At 41.5% G+C, this 19,926-nt stretch overlaps 1 protein-coding gene across 2 annotated transcripts in view; it reads right to left on the reverse strand.

The window, feature by feature from the left end:
- gnao1a (guanine nucleotide binding protein (G protein), alpha activating activity polypeptide O, a) overlaps positions 1-19,926 on the reverse strand; it is a 97,936-nt gene that overhangs the window by 28,005 nt on the left and 50,005 nt on the right. For both annotated transcript variants that reach the window (XM_069685857.1, XM_069685856.1), the window contains exon 4: positions 2,794-2,954. In XM_069685857.1, the coding sequence (XP_069541958.1) occupies positions 2,794-2,954 (161 nt within the window). The remainder of the gene's footprint in view (positions 1-2,793; positions 2,955-19,926) is intronic.

Below are 19,926 nucleotides of genomic sequence, written 5' to 3' on the forward strand. Positions count from 1 at the left end.
ATAATAGGAAGTGTGCATCAATTCTTAATGTGACATTTAACAAAGACACACATGTGCACATACACACATGTGCGCACACACACACACACACACACACACACACACACACACACACACACACACACACACACGCTAACACTCACAGAGAGCGGATGTTGTTTGAGTTAATTGACCACATGTAAATGTTGATATGAATGTGTTTGCACTACTTCCAAGATGCGGTCTGTATCATTCAACCCTTTCTGGTGTGGTTTTTGTCTTAGCCTTTGAGTTCCCCACCTTTAACTTTGCTAATTTTCCCAGCCCTTTCTCTCTCTCTGTCCTCTCATGTTCTCTGCTTTCTTCAGGCTCTTCTACTTTCTATCATTTATTCTCTTTGATCTTGCGTCTATGTCTGCGTTTGCATTGCTTCAGGACACTAATATAACTGGTAGATTCCCATCAAAACGGGGCATGTAATCTCATCTCTAGATGTGGCTTCTTCTCCCTTTAGACAGGTCTAATGTTAGGGATTTACTGTTCACTGATAATTGACTCCTAATTTGATGTAAAATGTGCAGGATGAAGGTAAAGATATACTCTGCAAGGTCAATTATATTCTCAGGACATCTTTGAGTGTATTATCATACATCCTTGTGAGATAAAAAAGAGCGAGTTTTAAAACCAGGGTCTGTCTTTACAGAAAATGTGTTTTGCAGCCAGTTCAGCAGATGTTTCATCAGATGTAAGGGGACAGGAAGCAGAAGTACTGTTCCTATGGTTACCCACTCAGAATGGTGTTTAAACTGTTGACCTGAACAACGTTTGACATGTCCTAATACAGGATTGTACCAATCACCTGCCAGCCAGTTGGAAACACTCACACTCGAGGTTTGTATAAATTACATTTATGGACTCGGCATGCAGTCCTTTCTGTTGTAATGTGATGAAGGTTTCTGACACATCCTGCTGCCGCTAATGTCAGCTCATTCAAAAAAACAAACAAAAAACCCCCAAACCTAATTAACACACAATGCCAGCCAGTTGATTGACCCCGGAAACATCATAGAAATATAAAGGCAGACAGGCCTTTGGAGAACTTTTCCTGGAGAATATTAGGATACAATGATTAAATAACTTAACCACGAGTCAACACATCATGCTTTTTGCCATTAAATGTTCCTTGTTGTCAAACGAGCTTATTTGTTTGGCATAAATGTGTAAGAAAAGATGGATACATATGAGTATACTCAATTAATGTTTTGTAATACAGTATCAACTCTCAACTAAACTGTAACTTGTAGCTTTTAAATTGAAAATCAAATTCAACTATTATTATTATTATTATTTTTTAAGCCCAATTTTGTTCTTTTGTTTAGACAAAAAGTAGCTCTATGACGTTGAATGGTACAGGGACTGTGATAAATACACATAAATACAATCTTCCACGTGTGCAATCCCACGTGGAAGAGCGGCTGCACTGCACTGTCACTCCAAAGTTGTAGAAAACATGGCTGGTCAAGGATCGTTATTTGACCTTATATGTACGAGTAAGAATCGCCAGGAGGTATCGGAATGGTTGAAATCTTGACAACGACTTGACTACAAACTAGTGCAAGAGGGCGGCCTGGGGTGAATGACGGTGAGGTTCTATGTAGAAACCAGCAGCTATTCTGCACGGCCCATTTCAGAGGTGACCTTTTTAAAAATGTGATTCTGGAAAAACACAGAATTATGCAGTTTTCACTTTTTCACTGTGACCAATAAACACCATGCAAAATATGAGAATATCCATTTAAAAGATATGATCCCTGATTTATCACCTCACTTACAGTTTGGCAATATATGTTATTACATTCAATCATAATCCCTCTATTTTGATACATGTTGTATAAACAGTTTCTTGCCAATGCACAGCATTAGTTTGGTAGTATAACAATTAATGAAAAAGATAAGCCACATCACTACATCTGTGTTTAGAGCCTATGAGAGGTGTATGTACATACAGTACAGTGTATGAGCTGCACACTGCCACACAGATGTATCTGTCACTCTGCTTCGATTTCCCTTTTATGTCTCCGTGTAATTTCATGGGATGTATGCTGCGCAATTACACTAGGGCTGCGCACACAAACATGGCACTTGAGGGAAATGACTCTCCCCCCTCTCTCTCTTTCCCTGGCTGTCTCTCTCTGTCTCCACCCACACACAGGCACTCAGCATAAATCAGACCCATTGCTTGTAATGGTGATTGACTGTGTCGTAATAGCTAGTGTATGATCGCATTTAGAAGATTATAAATAAATATAGGTGTGTATGTGTGTGTGTGAATGAGACCATGTTTCTTTATGGTGGGGGGATTAAAATGGGGAGTAACGAGTGATGTATTGATCAGAACTTGGAAAATCAGGACTCTGCTGTGCAGTTGGAAAACTACACAAAAACATACTTTATACTGTGCTGAGTCAATCATATGGTACAAAGTGTACAAGAGTGTTACACCAACACCAACAAAATTCAGAACACACACCCCTATTTAGTCCTGTTGCTCACTATAAACACACACCTACACATGCCAACAAAATAATGGTAAATGTGCACAAACTAGGTTTACCCACATCTGAGCTGAAGGTGTCAATTAAGTGTAAATCATAAGAGGATAACAGCAGGCAGAAAGAGTCAAAATAATGTTTTGTCAAAGCAAACTAACTATATTTGTTGTAATGGAGTTAGATTTGTTATTATATTGAAAGGGTAGGGGGGAGCCTCTCTAAATGACGCACACAAACAAAAGACCACATGTACTGTACGTACTACTGCGCTGAGTCGTTGAGCTGGTACTCGCGGGCGCGGCTGAAACACTCCTGGATGCCTGAGTCGGACCACAGGCGCATCATGGCGGAAAGCAGTTCGGCGGAGTAAGGCTCTGTGTCCTCCATACGACTGACCACATCGCACACCATCTTAGCATCCGCCTGGAGGAAACACAGGAGGGGAGAAATGGGGTTAGCATTCTTAGAAGTCTTGTTCTGTGTTGTAATCACCAGACCAGTTACAGACAAAAGACCTCACTGCTCACTCCGTCCGTTTACTCTTACATCAAATCTTTTACAAGAGCATTGATAAAAATCCAGGTTTCATTACAAACCCTGAGGAAGAAACACACCACAAAGCTACTGCAGGTTATGCAGAGGCCTGAGTTCAAACTGGGATGTTGGCAAACCTTGAAGAGGAGACTGTAAAATCATCATGCCAGCTGGACTTAAATACATTTCTATGTGTTGTTCTGTAAGCTGCAGAAGGCCACTGATGATCCTGGTGTCATGCAGCAGATATCTAGCTCTGGTTCCTTCAGAGGCAGAGACTGTTGGTCTGCACTGAGCAGACAAAGACAAGCTGCCCCTGGTAACTGTCTTGAGAGGAGTCTTGAACTACAAGGCTGTCAGAACAGTCACATCAATAAGGTGCTAAAGTTGAACAAAGCTGTCAGCTCCGGTAGAGAACAGGCTAATAAATACATTTAATGCTTGATATTAGTTATACAGAAGGATGATTGTGGTGGAATTGTACCTTTTCTGTTAACGGTTAAATAATCCTGTCTTGTTATTGCATTTATGAGTGTAGAACGATGATTTCTCAAACATTAATTTTCTTTTGTTTAATTTATAGTAAATGTCATTCTGTGTTTATGGAAAATCTTGCTAGCCACTTAGCTATGAATAAACCAGCTGCAGAGATCTCACTTCAATTCTGCTGCCATTACCAGCATCTTGTCTGGATCCAGCAGTAGATCCTCAACCCCCTTCTCTCCTTTGCTCTTTGCTGTTATTGATTTCTTGCCCGAGCACTTACCTCCGACATGGTCATTCAGCAACCAGTAATAATGCCAAGACACAGAGGCCCTGACCTTTGCACTCCTAACCTTTGATGGCTTTAGATGTAGATAAACTGCAAATTAAAGGATTTTACAGCCTACATACAGACAGTCTCAGCAGCTAGCATGTATGTTTCCTTTTTTTGTGTTAATGTTACAATCAAATTAAGGAATTTTGTCCATCCCAAAATTTGGGGCCTATTAAAATGCAGTTTTAAAATGCTGCCTTCTATACATGATGTCCCATTAGCTCGATAAGACGTGTAGGAACGTCCTCAGTTACAGAAATAGATTCTCCATAATTTACTGGAAATGGATTCACTGAGGGAACATTTAATATGCTTTATTGATGTAACAGTAACATCAGATTCGTCATGGTATGTAATCCCTTAGTCAGCACACAAACAAAGGATGAACACCTATTCACTAGTATATACAGTTTCAACCTACAGCTACTTTTATAAATGTCTCTCCAATCTCTGAGTCAGCAAATGAAATATAGAACAGAGTGAACACAGTTTGATCTCTTTCCAGTGTAGGTCACTCACATCATACACTCTATACAACAATATATTCGGCTAACTCCATATCTGGAACAATATATTATTAGTTTATGTGTCCTAAAGAATGATTACAATGAAACAGTAGAGTTAATAGATAGATACATGATGTTAGTCCCTCACTGAGACTGTATCCACACATTATATTACACTGCAAAGCACTCAAATTACAAGAGGGTATGGCATGCTGGAATAATCACAATTTCCTAAAATTCCAAGCAAGCCGTTCAGTACCTGATAATAACAGATTACATGTGTTTAGAGATTTTAGAGAGTTATTTGTGCTGATGCTCATCCAGCAGCAACCTGATTAAAACTAACCCAGTCTGACACACTCAGATCTGGGAGTCACCCAGTGCAACTAGTGACCCTTAGTGAATTTCTTTGACTGAAGGAATTCACCAATGTGCACCACTATCAGTTCTGAAAAGCTAATGATGTCAACAAAGACATGATTTCACATGCCACTACTGTTAATTAATGGAATTGTACAACATAATAAAGCTTTAAACATTACAAACAGAGGCAGGCATGGCCACATAAGAATGGACATCTACATCTCTATACATCTTTATCCTCCTACTATATTATATATACTTTTTAGTCCTCTGTTTTCTCTTTCCTCTTCCTGCCGTTTTTCTTTTTTTACTTGTCTCTGCATCAATGTTGACCAAAATCATGGATTCCGTCCTTAGCTCATGTTAAAGCAGACGGTAGAAATATTTGTCTCTTTATGTACTGGTTATGGCTGTCCACAACACAATCCAAATTTTCTGTAACCTTTCAACAGACCGACCCCCTCTGTCTCACTGTCAGGATGCATGAAGAAGGGAAACCTCAAACTAAGTAGGATTAATCAACTGGAAACCAAGTTTCTGTACAGAATTATGCACCGCCTTGTACAGGATAAGGTGTTGTTTAAGTTAGGGAATCACCAGAATCAACAAGACATGTTCTGTAGGGTCCATGAATATCTGAATTACATTTTATGGGATACACCAAATAGATATTTCAGTCTGGATCAAAGTGAACCACATTGCCATCTCTAGAGCCATGCAGTTTGCATGGGTAAAAACAACTGGAACGTAGCGACCACTTTATTATTTACCATATATGCTGTATATGTCAGGTGCAGGTGCAGTCTTGATTGTTAATGGCCACAATTAGTTGACACCAAAGAAGATAAACATACACATACTGTGCACTAATGTGCTGCATGACCTGCTGTCAGTCACAACATTGGATTTTCTAACAGCACTGATAATGCACTGCTATGACATTTGTTAAAACTGTCAGCCAGTGTACCTTCAAGGTAAAGTCATTGTGAACTGGACCAGAAGACAACATTTTTCTCCTTGGTTCAGTCCAAATGAACTCAACTACAACTGTGTGAACTTTGTCTTCTATTTCTTTGGTTTGTGTCCACAGTTGCAGTGAACTTTCATTTTCCATTACTTTTATTCTTCCTTTACATTTTTTCATCATGGCAGCGTGCTCCTTCCTGTCCATCAATCTCTCAGCATACCAACTCTCCACCCCTCTGGCCTCATGCAGTGGTCTGGTCTCTCTCTCTCAACCATTAGCTATTCCTCCATCATCATCATCTCCGACACAGGCTCATTTTCTCTCTGACCTCTAACTGCACTCATCTCCACAGTGTTTTGTTTTAAATCAGCCCATCCTTCATCCCTCCTTCCATCTGTGCTCGTGACCATGTTTGTTTTGTTCTTGTGCATTTGTCCTCCCCGGGCGTCATGTTTCTCTTTCCTTCCTCTTTTTTTAACCCTTTCTTTTGTTTTTAGACTTTATTTCTGTCCACCATTTCTCTTTTATTATTCACTCCAGCCTTCCCTCTCTGTCTCACTGTCCTTTGGTCAGTCTCCTCCCCTCTCTCACTCTCTATTTTTGTTTTCTGCTCCCTTCTAATCTCCGCTCTTTTCTGTCCTCTCTTTCAATCAGCAATCTCATCTCCTTTCATTACTCCATATCCTCTCCCCTATCTCTGTCCGGCTCCACTCCTCCCTCTCTCACCTCTCTGAGACTGACCACTGTTGTGTTAAACCATTTTTAACTCTGTCACCAAGGTGTGTGTGTGCGTAGTGTGTGTGTGTGTGTGTGTGTGTGTGTGTGTATAAGAACATGTGTTTCTACATTTGCCCCCGACATTTGCTTGTATTGATGTATTTTTGTTTGTGTTTCTATATATATCTGTATCACATTTCTTTTTGGACTGAAAAACTGCGTCCATGTGATGAGAGTGTGGGACCAGCAGTTCAGCGACACACAGGTATACAGGTGCACACAGGTTATTAATTTTTAACCATTATTTACTGAGAGAGCCTTTATGGAGCCTGTGTGGTTATTTGCAGCAGCGCTTTGCTCCGGGTTCATACTGTTCATTTAAATTCCTCACTGCCCTGTGGTTAACTCACGCAGTGTTACTCATATTCTTCAGCTGACTATTATTGTTGTGAGACCAAATGTTCTTGTTTTGGTCCTACAAGTCATTTTCAGTCTGTTTTTGTCCAATAAGTCAAACACAATAATATGTAGTGTCAAAAAGAAGTGCTTTTGGGAAGAGAAAAAGCTCTACTCTATAACCCAACAATGTCCTCAAGAGGAATGTGTCATGTTGTAGGCCTTGTTAAACATTGGGTTATTATCAGTATGCTTCAGTTCCTGACTTTAATGAACTCCTGTTTTCAGGACATTGCTCTGGAATGTAACTGTCACGTCTCAAAATCCCAAATTTGACCCCTTCTCGATACAGTTGGCTCTTGATAAATTGACGTCATAAAAAACGTCACATAACTGTGTCCTCTGACTGTCCACCTGCCAAAATCCAGATGCAGGAAAAGCCGAGTTGATCAAAATGAGAAAACGCTCCTGTGAATCTGCAGTTATAAAATACCAGCTGCAGCACCTTCTTGGTGGAGGTTGTTGGGGCTGTTTGCAGCTAGTGAGAGAGACCTAAAACATGACTCAGGCGATGAAAAAACCCAATGTACTCTGAGGTAAAAAATGCTGTGGCCGTTTTTCAGGCTGTGTATTGGCAAGAATCCAGCGATAAGATATGTATCACAATACAGGGGTTACGATTCAATATATTGCGATATATTGGACACTGTAAGCAAGGCGATATATTGCAATGTAAAAAAAACTAACTTAAGAAAATGTTTTTATAAATAAAGGACGTTTTTCTGTGCAATCTGAACAAAGGAATAACATGTGCGTATATCAATGAAAAATACAAGTGTCAACATGCCAAGCTCTCAGGACACTTCTCTGTGCAGTTACAATGTCTCCTGTGGTGGAGAAAACGGAAAAAGGAAAGGCAAACGGTAAATGACTTGTTTAACGGTAAACAACTAGCTCGTTGTTATCTGCTGTTCCGTTTTATCATATATTATCATCAGCTGTATCATCAGAATGGTGTCTTGCGCTCTCAGATTCGCTGTGTTCCCGACTATTTGACTTTGGCACGGCTCATTTTGCAAACGGCATGGCTCTTGTCTAACTTGTCCTTAGTGTCTTGTTTGTTGTAGAAGCAAAAATGAGCCCACAACTCAGCTCTGTACACCGCGGGAGCCGGTTTAATTCTTTCGGATTCAGCCATTGGTGATTTGGTAATTTTTTGCTAATGCTAGCGGTACGCTAGGGATGTGGGACTTTTTCCTGTCTCAGTTGACGTTGTAACGTAGATTTTAACAGCACAACACAAATTGAACCACTGCCTTGAATTGTTGCATGTAAATTACTGCATTTGATGTTAGTGATCTTTAGAACTACGATATTATCAGTTAAGAGGTGTCTGTTTAGCTGAGCAGTTAAAGCGTATCATCATATTTAATAATCATATTTAGAGGCATAGCCCTCGATGCAGCAGCCCCGGGCTCGACTCTAAACCTTGTTCCTTTGCCGCATGTCGTCCCAACTCTCTCTTCCCACATTTCTGACTCTATCCACTGTCCTATCCAGTAAAGGAAAAGGCCAAAAAATCTACAAATATTAAAAAGTTTCATTGCTGGAATTAGGGATAGTAATGTGTAATGGTATGTTTATTTTTGTAGCTCCAGTGAGAATGCAGCGGGCTAGAGCCTCCTGTCTCCCTACAGTGACCTTTAAAATCTCTGAGCTCTGTTCAACACACGCACACATGTGCACACACACACGTGCACACGTACACGTGCACACACACACACGTGCACACACACGTGCACACACACGTGCACACACACACACACACACACACACACACACACACACACACACACACACACACACACACACACACACAGTGAGTCAACATTCAACAGTTCCTTTGTAAGAAACAGTTAAAAAGCAGTATGTGTGTTTGTATTTTTAATAGGGGCTCGATGAATGGATGTATGTTTGTGTGTTCCTGTATTTCAAGTCGAATAAAGACTTTCTATCTGCCTGTTTGCTTTACATCCTTGCTCTGACATAATAGGCAATCACTGCTGCCATCATCATCTTCATCATCATCCCTCCCACATCCTCTGCATCTGGTCCTTTCTCTCCATCCTTACCTCTCTCCTTCCATTCAATGGCCAATCAGAGCTCGTCTGCACTTACTGGAGGACCATTCACACATCTGTTAATGTCCTCAATCTATAGCCAATCACTCTTCTGCACAGTACATCCGTACACACACCACCTCTGTAACTAAGTAGAGGCTGAATTGACCACACCTGTAATTGGAAAGAACAAAGTGTTCCATTCAAAGAGTTACAGACCTTTAACATTAACTGAGCTGCACAACGGGAACGTCCTCACCTCATCTGATCCTTTCTGCACAGACTACACTCCATTCCTGTTTAATAATCTGCCTTTTTATTACACTGACTCTGCTCACACTCCGCACCTGACAAGATGGGAGGAGACCGCAGCTTTTGGGTCTCATCAAATAGGTACATATACTTTTCGGTGTAAAGAAAGGGTTACAATTAAGGTCAGGTCATCATAAATGGGAGTATTGTTAAGGCAGAACTCTGTATTCATGTGAGAGTCTACTAGGGATGTTCTGAATACCATTTTTTGGCTTGGCTACGACAATTACTGGGGGTTGGGGGATACTCTGATTAAATATATTACAGCCTTAAGGCCCTGTGTGTTTTTACAAGTAGATTCATTCACCTTCATTAGACCTGACAGACAGAAAGATCAGCATGATTAACACACAGTTCCACGTTACAAAACGTCGGTGTCCTCCCCGCGCTGCATTATTATAAACTATGATGAACTGATTGCAGGTTACAGCTCCTGCTCGTGTCATTCACCACATGTGGAGACGTACTTTATACTTTATAGTAACTGATCGAGACCTTATTGAACGTCTGTGGATAAGAAGGTCAGCCCTAGAGTCTACACACATGCTAGCACCTATGTGAGGAATCACTAAAGTTATTACAACTCATCTTGAGCGGAATATAAATATGTTAACCAAAGTGCTTCTGGCTTGCTTTCTATATGAACATTTCATGTTTCTAATCAGCCATAAAATACACTAGATACTGGACAATAAGCTCAAATTGGCTAGCTCTTGTTTGTGCCCCCCCCCCCCCCCCTTTGAATGAGAGCTGGTATGAACTATAATTGGTGTCATCTACTCAGCAGGGATCCTTCTGCTGAGTGAAAATGTGAAAGAGTTCATCTGAGGACATGCCCTATACCACTCTGACTGGCTAAGCATACATTTATCGCACGTCTCTATCAGCCTTTACCCTTCAACTGCCTTCCAACACTAGAAGAAAACAATTACAAAAAAAGATTCAGATAAGATCAACTTGCTTTGTAAATGAGGTTAGTAAAATAAAAGATGAAATGCATGATTATGGCCTGACGTCTTCAGTTTGGGTATGAGAGGGAGAGAAAAAGGCAAAAGGCCTTCATTGTCCTGCAATAGCAAAGCAAGCAAACTGAGTTTTGTTTCATTACGTGCAGTACTTCTGCATCTTTGCTGGTATGGATATTTCCTTGTACCAAACAAATGTGTTCCAGCCAAAGTGGAAGTAGCGGTGTGGTGAGGCTGTTTTTATACTGATTAGGTGGTGCGGTGCAATTTTCAGAAATTAAGCCGAAGCTCTCTCAATCTGTCATCCACAACTCGGCGCCGATCCCACTCGAAGGGATTGGATTTGATGTAAATGTGTTTGAGCGCCGGTAAGGCTCCGTTCCAGCTTCCTCTCTGCTACTGACGCTCTGCCCTGTCGCTCAGCAGCCACACAATGCCTGATATGGAAGGAGAGAGAGAGAGCGTGTGTACATCTGGGTGTGTGGGTATGAATGAGGGACAGCACGACAAGAAACTGAGCCTGTGTTCTGCTTGTGTGTAAATGTGTGTGCGTCCAGACAGAATGTGTTCCAGCTTAGAGAGCCGGGCACTGGGCCACCACCACACTTAAAACCCACAGCCCCAGCCAAGGATACTATCTAAACGGGCATATTGAACGGCACAGGGTCAGTGTGTGTGTGTGTGTTTGTGCATGCACCCTGGAAATGCTCCTATTTCCTATGCATCCACTAAACACGACACATACACTGATGCAATCAAGAACAAACAGGCACAGACACACACTGCAGTTGTCAAGGAAACAGAGAGTCATTATCTTTTAACCTTTGCCCAATTAAATTACCCACTCTTATCTAGGGAGACGTAACAAGATCTATTAGTAATATGTGTGTGTGAAACACAGTAAAGTAAACACTACAGCATACCGCTGCACCTATGTCAAGAAGTGTTTACCACATATAGAAGCAGAAGCATGTTCACAACAGGAAATCAATGTAGTCAGAAAACTGTGTTTGACGTTCACTGTAATGACCTTTTCACCCAAGAGAGAGTTGCAAGTATTAAAGGCTGCTGTTTCCTGCTCAGATGTGAACTCTTTTAACCTGTTCTTTAAGTCCAACTTTGAATTTTATCATTTTGAATACAAGACATACAGCTCTGAGCCATTTCTCACTTTTTGCCCACTACAGTGTCAGCAGCACTTTCTGTCTTTTGTCACGCAGGTGCAAAATATAAAACAAGAGCAACAGTCTACAGCCATGCCAGCTTTTCTTTGAGCTAAATGCCAATGATAGCATGCTAACATGTCCACAAGGACAATGGTCAGTGGACTGCACTTATAGAGTCTTTCCAGGCTTGCGATCCAATGAAATCACCTAACTCTAATAGTCAATATTCACCCTTTCACACACACACATTCAAACACTGATGACAGAGGCTGCTATGCAAAGTGCAGACCTGCTCATCAGGATCTCATCTAATCACATTCCTGCACTGCCTTTAGGAGCAATTCAGGGTTCCGTCTCTTAACAAAGGAGACGTCGACATGCAGATTGTGGAGGTGCCAGAAATGCAACTGGTGATCTTTCGATTTGTGGACGCCCTGCTCTGCCTCCTGATCCACAGCCACACCTAAATGCTCACATGCTAAAGCCCTGCGGACACAAAGCTGCACTTTTTTTTCTTATTTTAATCTCCAAACTCAATGAAAGAAACCAGTACCCTTCTTTACATCATGTTGAAGAAATCAAGAAGCTGCAGGCGGCTGACAATAACCAGATTACTCGACTGCATGTAAATGCAGTAAACGCGAGTACTTCCCACCATGAAGAGCTCTCTGTCTCACATTTATGTGAGCACAGCAGCTGCAGAGTGCATGCATCTTATCTTGTATCTCCCCTCAGGGATCTGATTTTGCAATCATGGCCAGCTTTCTTATGCATTATCTTATTTGTTGTGCAACCATTCATCAACAGCATTAATCATCTGACATGAAATACTGACTATGATTATTTTATTATGAGCCTGAGTTATTTAGGGACATCTGCAGTAACAAATGAGTAATGTATTTTTGCACAACATATGGCAAGTTTTTTTAATGATGTCAATACTACAGACTGCTGGCTGATTACATTTCAAATACAACTGTTAAATAATAATAACTAACCTCATGATGCCTTCATGTCCAAAGAACTATCAAGAAGTCAAAACTGTCATGTAATACACATTAGTGAACAGGACCTAACTTCTCCTCTCTCTCATATGTTGTTACACTGACTTTTCTCATGTTTGTCAGTGTCTGACAAAAGAAGTTGCAGAAAGAAAGTAAAATACTTCAGTCGTGAATCTGACAGGTATGAAGGAACACATAATCCACAGGCCAAAAACACAAAGACAACAGCACATTATGAAATGTACGTGTGTGTGTGTGTGTGTGTGTGTGCGTGTTGTTGACGTCACAGTGAGCAGCAGCCATCAGAAATCTTGGAAAAAAAAACATGGCTGGCATTCTCTATCAACAATCTGTTCTCACTCCCCTTTCTCTCACTCTTTTCTCTCCCACCCCTCCCCTCCTCTCTTCTATTTTTGGACTTGAGTTCACTCCTTTAATCATCCTCTTCATCCTTCTTGTCAATCACGCCACCTCTCTCTTTCCCTTCCTTTCTTTTCTTCTTTCTCATGTCTTTCTTTATCATCTTGTCTGTCATATTATAACCTTTTTTCCTCTCTGGACCAGCCTCATGATGTCACTGTAATCCAGATTCCCACAAAAACACACAATAATTACTACACACACTCAACTCAAACAAGTGTCTTTACATTCATTCTATCGTTTATCTCTCTTCTCTCTCTCTCCACCTCTCGCAGTCTTTTTATCTTTATCATTACACCTAATTACCATCCCTCTCCTCTCCTCTCCTCTCCTCTCCTCTCCTCTCCTCTCCTCTCCTCTCCTCTCTGCCGTCTGCTGGCACGCCCCACCCTCTCCTTCGTCTCTCTTTTTTCGCTCTCTCACCTCTTTCTCTCTCACTCCTCTGCATCATGTGACTCTCAGCTGCAGTTGCCATGGTGACCATCCTCATTTCCCAGGAATGCAATCTTGTCTCTGATTTTCTCTCTCTCTCGTCCTTTCCATCCATTCTGCACCGCACCATCCTCCGTCTCTACAAAAATCATCCTTCCCTTTCTTTCAGCTATCCCTCTCTTCTTTCCTCTTCCTCTCCAGCTTTTTCACTCCATCTCTCCTCCACTCATCCTTCTGTCTCTTTTCTCTTAAGTATTTTTAATCATTTTCTGCTTCATTTCTGCATTTCAATCAATCAAACTCAGCTCATGCTATTGATACAGATGTCAGCTGTACTGTCAAAGCTGGAGGTACACACACCGCCTCCTTCAACCTCCCTCCCTCCCTGTCTCTCTCTTGGTCTCGCCCACTCCCTCCCTCTCTGTAGCAGTTGCTGAATAATGGAAGTGATGAAATATTAAATTGTTGTTCAGCCCTCCTGTAGACTCCCCCAATGGAGCCCTAACACACACAAACAGAGACACACACTTATGTGTTTGTGTGTGTGTGGTCTACGTCTTACTCCAGTGGAGCTTCCGTCGACACCTCACAGGGCATCCTGCAACCACACCCAAGACAGCAAAAACACACACACACACACACACACGCACACACAGAGGAAGGAGGTGGCGGATACGGGGCATGTACTGTGTGTGCTGCTTTATTAGTCGATCGTTAAAATACACTTGGTCAACAGCAGCCAGAGAGCAGGGGAAAAAAATCTATCCTACTGTCCCCACCTCAACCCCGAGAGAGCCGGAGCTGGAGCGAGCAGGAGGAGGAGCCGGTAGGCTTTGCAAGGAATCAGAAGTGTGTACACGAGTGTGTTACAAAACATTATTTATGCAAAAACCTTTGTTTGTGCTTTTGCACAGAATGCAGGGTATTATATTCATGAGAGTACTGGCAGTCTCCTCGACTTTGTCAATATGGTACCTTTTAGGTCTCCAAAACAGGAGAATCACAGCAGCAAAGGGTGGCTGTGCACTGAGCTTCACAAGCATGTGTTCACACTTGTTGTGCTCTGATGTGTGCTCGGAAATCATCTAATGCATCATCAATGCTGGGTGTGTTTTTTACTATTCATTACATGGCTTTGTCGAAGAGAGTCTGAGCTAACAGTTTATTCATGAATTATTTATTTATCTACTCAATAGCAAAGAGGACAGGGTCTATACCCAGCATCCAGCAACAGCTCTTATAAAAATCAAACCACATCTCACAAAGCTTTATAGCTAATGTGGTCCTACGTGAACCCAACATTTTAAGGCCAGGTTCACATTGTTTTGGTTATTTCATGCAAAACAAATCTTCCTCATGGCAGTGCTCTTGTCACTAATGTCAAGGGCTGATGATGTTCACCCCTTAACATCTTAAAGGATTCAAAATCTTATGATGCAAAGGAGTTTTATTTTGTAGTTTTTCAACTGTTAACTCTTGATCTAAAATCAGATGACAAAATCTCAGAAACATAGGATGGGGGACTTTGTAGTTATACAGAATGTCAGTAAGCAACTTGACCACTAGGCCACCCGACACCCTAATGCAACACTTTTCTACAACAGGGCAGGTCATGTTCAGTGTCACAGCTGGCAGCTTAAGTTCAACTCAGTCAATGGTAAGATGTCTGAGCTGAAGTGAAGCTTTAATGGTAGTTAAACAACCGTGTGTTGGTGTTTTGTTGTGCCAAAATTTAGACTTGCAGCGATGCAGGGAGGCTTCTTGTAATTTGGAAATAAAACATTAGTTTCACAAAAAATATGCACTGATTTATTGTACACATGCAACATTTTCTACAATCAAATGAACCTATAATCACTTAAGATTTACATCTAATTTGAGTGTTATTGGAATAAAACTGACTTCACTTTATTCCTTCTTACACAAAAATGACTGCAAAGGTGCAAAGAAAGTTGCTCTGTAGACTTATGTTGCGATGCAGGTGATATTCTGGCCTGGTCTGTCATACCTGCACGTATGCACTAACACACACCAAAACCACAACATCCTAATTTGCGTCTGTTGTGTAAAGCTTTATTTAATCACAGTCTGAATGTGTGTGCGTGTGTGTCCATCAACACAATTGGATCAAAAGCACACCAACCAAAACGCAAGCCACATCCCAACCACATCAGTGGCAGCTGTAAACAGACATAATTAAACATTAACAGAGAATATTAAATCAACCACTTTATCTGCAAGTCTCATGACATAAAATCTCCTGCCACTCCCAAATGTAATTACAGCATGACAGTGAAAAATGGGTCACCAGTGAAAAATGAATGCATGTACTCTGAGGATGTTAAGGCAGGACCAGAACATGGCGTAAATACACCTACACACACCACACCCACACACAGACGCACACATCAGGACCTCAATCTGTCTTTGTCAACAGCCATTCTTAACAAAGTCCTTCGACAGCCCTTCCTCTCCCTCGCTGACCGTCTGTTCCTACCTGTGCTGAGGTGGCACTTTGTGTTAAAGATCTCTGCTGGACCCAGAAAACGCAAGGCTAACTGTCTGTTAGCTTTCTGGACACCATATCTGCTTTATGTCTGCTATGCTTCTCTCTTTGGCCAAATTATACTTCTGTTGTGGATCCTTTACTCTGCAACACAACACTCAGTCTCCTTAATGCGGAAAAAAGCATTTTTTCCCCCTTTAATTTGGTTCTTAGGGGCTCTGTTATTTGATATTACAAGCTTTGAATTTAAACACATGTATCTCTATACAGTGAGCAATGAAGACAGCCACTGCAAGTTAATCCACACTTGTACAGTAGCTAATCCCCTGTTTCCCATCCTTTCAAGTCTCCTTCAGATGTGTTGAGAAATATTTTTTATATTTCTTTTTTACTCTTTCCTTTTATCCGTGTATTCTTTTGGGTTTTTCTCCCCACTGATTGTGCATTGCAAATCAACCTGTTTCCCCACAGGGATGAACAAATCTTGAGATCCTCTCCTCTCTCTGTGTCTTCCCACCTCATGGTTTCTGTCTTTATAAAGCTAACTCCTCTCCCTCCTTCTCCATCTTTAACTGTCACCCTTTATGCTCTGAGCTCTCTCTCCTCTCAGTTTCCCTCTCTGTGTCTTTGGAGTATCAGTCTCTCGTCCAATCTGCCTCTCTGTCACTCACTGTCTCCGTCTTCTCACACTTCGTCTATACTTAGACCCAACACTGAGCCCTCACCCCTCCTCTTTCCAAACATACCTCGTCCTTAGAGTCAACTGGTGAAGCACACACTCACCATACTGACACTCACCAACACACAGTGAATATTAAATGAACCCATATTAAACAGAAAGGTGCTCGATCGTACATTGGAAACACAGGGAGGTAATACTTCAGTACACTGTAATAGATTGTCATATTTCTGAGTGCACATGGAGGAGCATGAGAGCTCTTATGAAGCAAAGATAAACAAGTGAAGCAGCGATATTTAAGATAACAAGTAGTTCCTATGTTTGGGTGTTGGCTCTCTGGCAGTTTAGCAGGCTAATAATACACATTACAGATGCTTGTATTGCTGCTTGTGTGTGTATCTTAGTGCCCTGCAGTCATCTGAGCCAACCTTACATTAGCCTCCACACTACTGCTCACTTCTATCATAATGTTTGTTCAGCACCTGTGTCATGCCAAAATTTTATTTCATTTAGAAGTAAAACTGCCGATTTTGTGGAGTTATCTTGATGTTTAGCCCTTACTGAGGAAAACAAGCACAGTCAGATTGACACCAGTTAGGCACTCTCAAGTTATCAATCAAGTCTCATTCAATGACAGAGCTGGAGCATAGCTGTTCAAGAGGAAAAGGTACGAACACCCCTTCATAGCTGGAGGAAGCTGAGGTGGATTAAGGAAGGGGTTTCCCTACCATCGCGCCTAAGAGTTTTGTGGAACGCCTAAGCCGAATGATGGGACCGGGACGAGGTGCCGCTGATAACGGGAATACACACTTATGGCCACCTCGTGTAACTGCCCATTTGCCTCGGTCATCCCACAGGCACATGTTAATAGTTTAAGGCAGGTGACACACAGAGTCTGCATGCAGCGGCCAGTTCACTCTGTGCTGTCATTAAAAACTGCACTTATTTGATATCAGATGGACTTTTGCTGTTTTTTTCTATGTGTGGGAAACACTGCTGTGGGTGTTACGTGGGTCATCAGCGTTGAGAGAAGTAAATCTCCCTCTTGTGTATATGAAAACTAAAAGGTGTGCGTTTATCCCGGTAATGCCGCTATTGCAAAATCCATGTCAGTGGCTGAACGAGTGAGGAAAATGTGGTTGGATATTGGATATTCAGACTTTTCACATCACTAACTTTTGAATGCAATGGCACACGGTCAAAAGCATGGCATATTCAGAAAAGGCTGATGACGGACAGCAACATAGAACCTAAGTTTACCACGATCTGAGCTGTAGTTTCTATTCTAGTTAACGAATGAAGCCGAATCTCCGTCTTGCTGCGTGTACGATTAAGGGGCCGTCAACAATGTGCAGTATGGGTTAATTAAATAATGCAATAACGTCTAAACTAAATTACCTACAAACTTCCAATTAACTGTCTATGATTCAGCATGGAGTCTTCTTCAGTTCAACACGGGAGGAGACTTCAGGAAAAATCCATGACAAGCTGGAAAGAACTACATATCCCTACAGGCCTGGGAGAGCTCAGGGATCTCAGGAAGACAAGGAAGAAGCAGTTGAGAGTAGAGTACTGACAGGACGAAAGGTTGATCATTAAAATATGATCTGTTTTATACACTGACAAGTTTAAACGCATTGTCAATACAGAATGGCAGAATGAACATCCAATGAGTCAACACATTGATAAACAAAGGGTTTAGGTATGTTATATTTCTGGCTTGCTCCACAGCTGTCCAACAGAGCTCCATTTTCAAGACAATTAGTAGATTAATCAACTAATTTGTCAATCAACAGATAATTATTATTATTATTATTCTTAATTTATTAAAAGATACATAATCACATAATTGTGTCAGCCTTTTAAAAAATTTGACTGTCCTGAAATGTTGATGTTTTTTGTGTCATATATTTTTTTTATTTTTTTTTAAAGATTATTTTTTTGGCCTTTTGGCTTTATTTACAGGACAGCTGAAGATAGACAGGAAATGTTGGGAGTAGAGAGTGGGGGATGACATGCACAAATGATCGGCAGACCGGGAGTCGAACCTGCGATCAGTGCGACGAGGACTGTAGCCTCTGTATATGGGGCGCCTGCTCTACCGACTGAGCTAAACAGCACCCCTTTTGTGTCATATATGAAAATAAACAGAATATCTTTGGCTTTCGATGAGCAACAAGAAATATCCAGTAAATTTATCAACAATGAAATTAATTGTTAGTTTCAGCCACAAAAAAAGTCTTCTTCCTTTCAAACAATGACTCATTTGATCGCAGCCTGTGGGTCATGAACAGCAGGGAGTCACAAGATCATCGGGGTCCAAAAGATAGCATGGATTCTGGGTTATCAAACAAACGCTAAGTAAAAATATCAAAAGCGAGCTAAAGACAATTTCACGTGCCTCCGTAAAATGACGAGACACTTCTTATAACATCTGGAGGATTGCTGCATTCCAGTTATTTCCAGCTAATGCTCCCCCACTGTGTTTCTAACATACAGTCCATCAAAGCAGAAGTATCAAGTGTGAATCAATGCAGGGACTCTAGCATTATGCTGATGTAATACAATCCCTGCGTTAGCTGAGCGAGAGAGAGGCAGAAGGAGAGGGGGAAGGGACGAAGAGATGCGCAGGAGCGGAGGAGAGATGGAGAAGAGAGAAGACAGTGTGAGGGTATGAGACTGGGAGGAGAGGGAATTTGTTGGGGCCCCATTTTCAACCAATAGCATGAGAACAGACGTGGCCAAAACACAGCGCCCAATCATGTGAAAGACAGGTGGTCAGGTGACTGAGTGTTCCATGGAGGTGGCCGGCTAGCTTGGTTGCTACGGTAACTGGTTGGTATCCTAGAGACTGGCAAAAGGGCTTATAGAAAACTGAATGGTAAAACACCCAGAGAAAAGGGAGCGTGATGGAAAAGGAAGCCACATTTCTAACAAACACGCACACACACACACACACACACACACACACACACACACACACACACACACACACACACACACACGTATGTATGCATTTGGGTGTTGTGGCCATTAAAGATAAGAGCTGTTGAATCAGATTATCTTATTTTCACAGCTACACACACACACACACACACACACAAACACACACACACATCAGTAAAGGTACAGACAGTGCTGCTCCAGTCAGGCCAGAAGCCTAATTGATCTATAAATAATGACAGTCCACACTAACAAACACTCAAACACAGGGCTGCTTGATGAGCCCAGAGATGCCTGTGAATCATCTATCAGTGAATAGAGGTGAGTCGCATCAGATTGTGCGTGCATGTGTGTCATCTCATTCTGAGAACACACTGTACTACATTTTGTGTTTAGTGATGCTGCCTGAGAGGACCTCAAACTGCAGCTTTTTTGTGTGGGTGCATGTCTTGTTTATACGCAGACCTTCAATATGAGTCCCAAAGCTCTAAGCTCATCATTGGGTGAGTTTGTTAATTTTCAGACCATATCTCCACCTTCCTTTGTAT

Source organism: Semicossyphus pulcher, unplaced genomic scaffold (genome assembly GCF_022749685.1).
Source record: "Semicossyphus pulcher isolate SPU_LCO1_2020_fin unplaced genomic scaffold, fSemPul1.0.p SCAF_8, whole genome shotgun sequence".
In the NCBI taxonomy this organism is placed as follows: domain Eukaryota; kingdom Metazoa; phylum Chordata; class Actinopteri; order Labriformes; family Labridae; genus Semicossyphus; species Semicossyphus pulcher.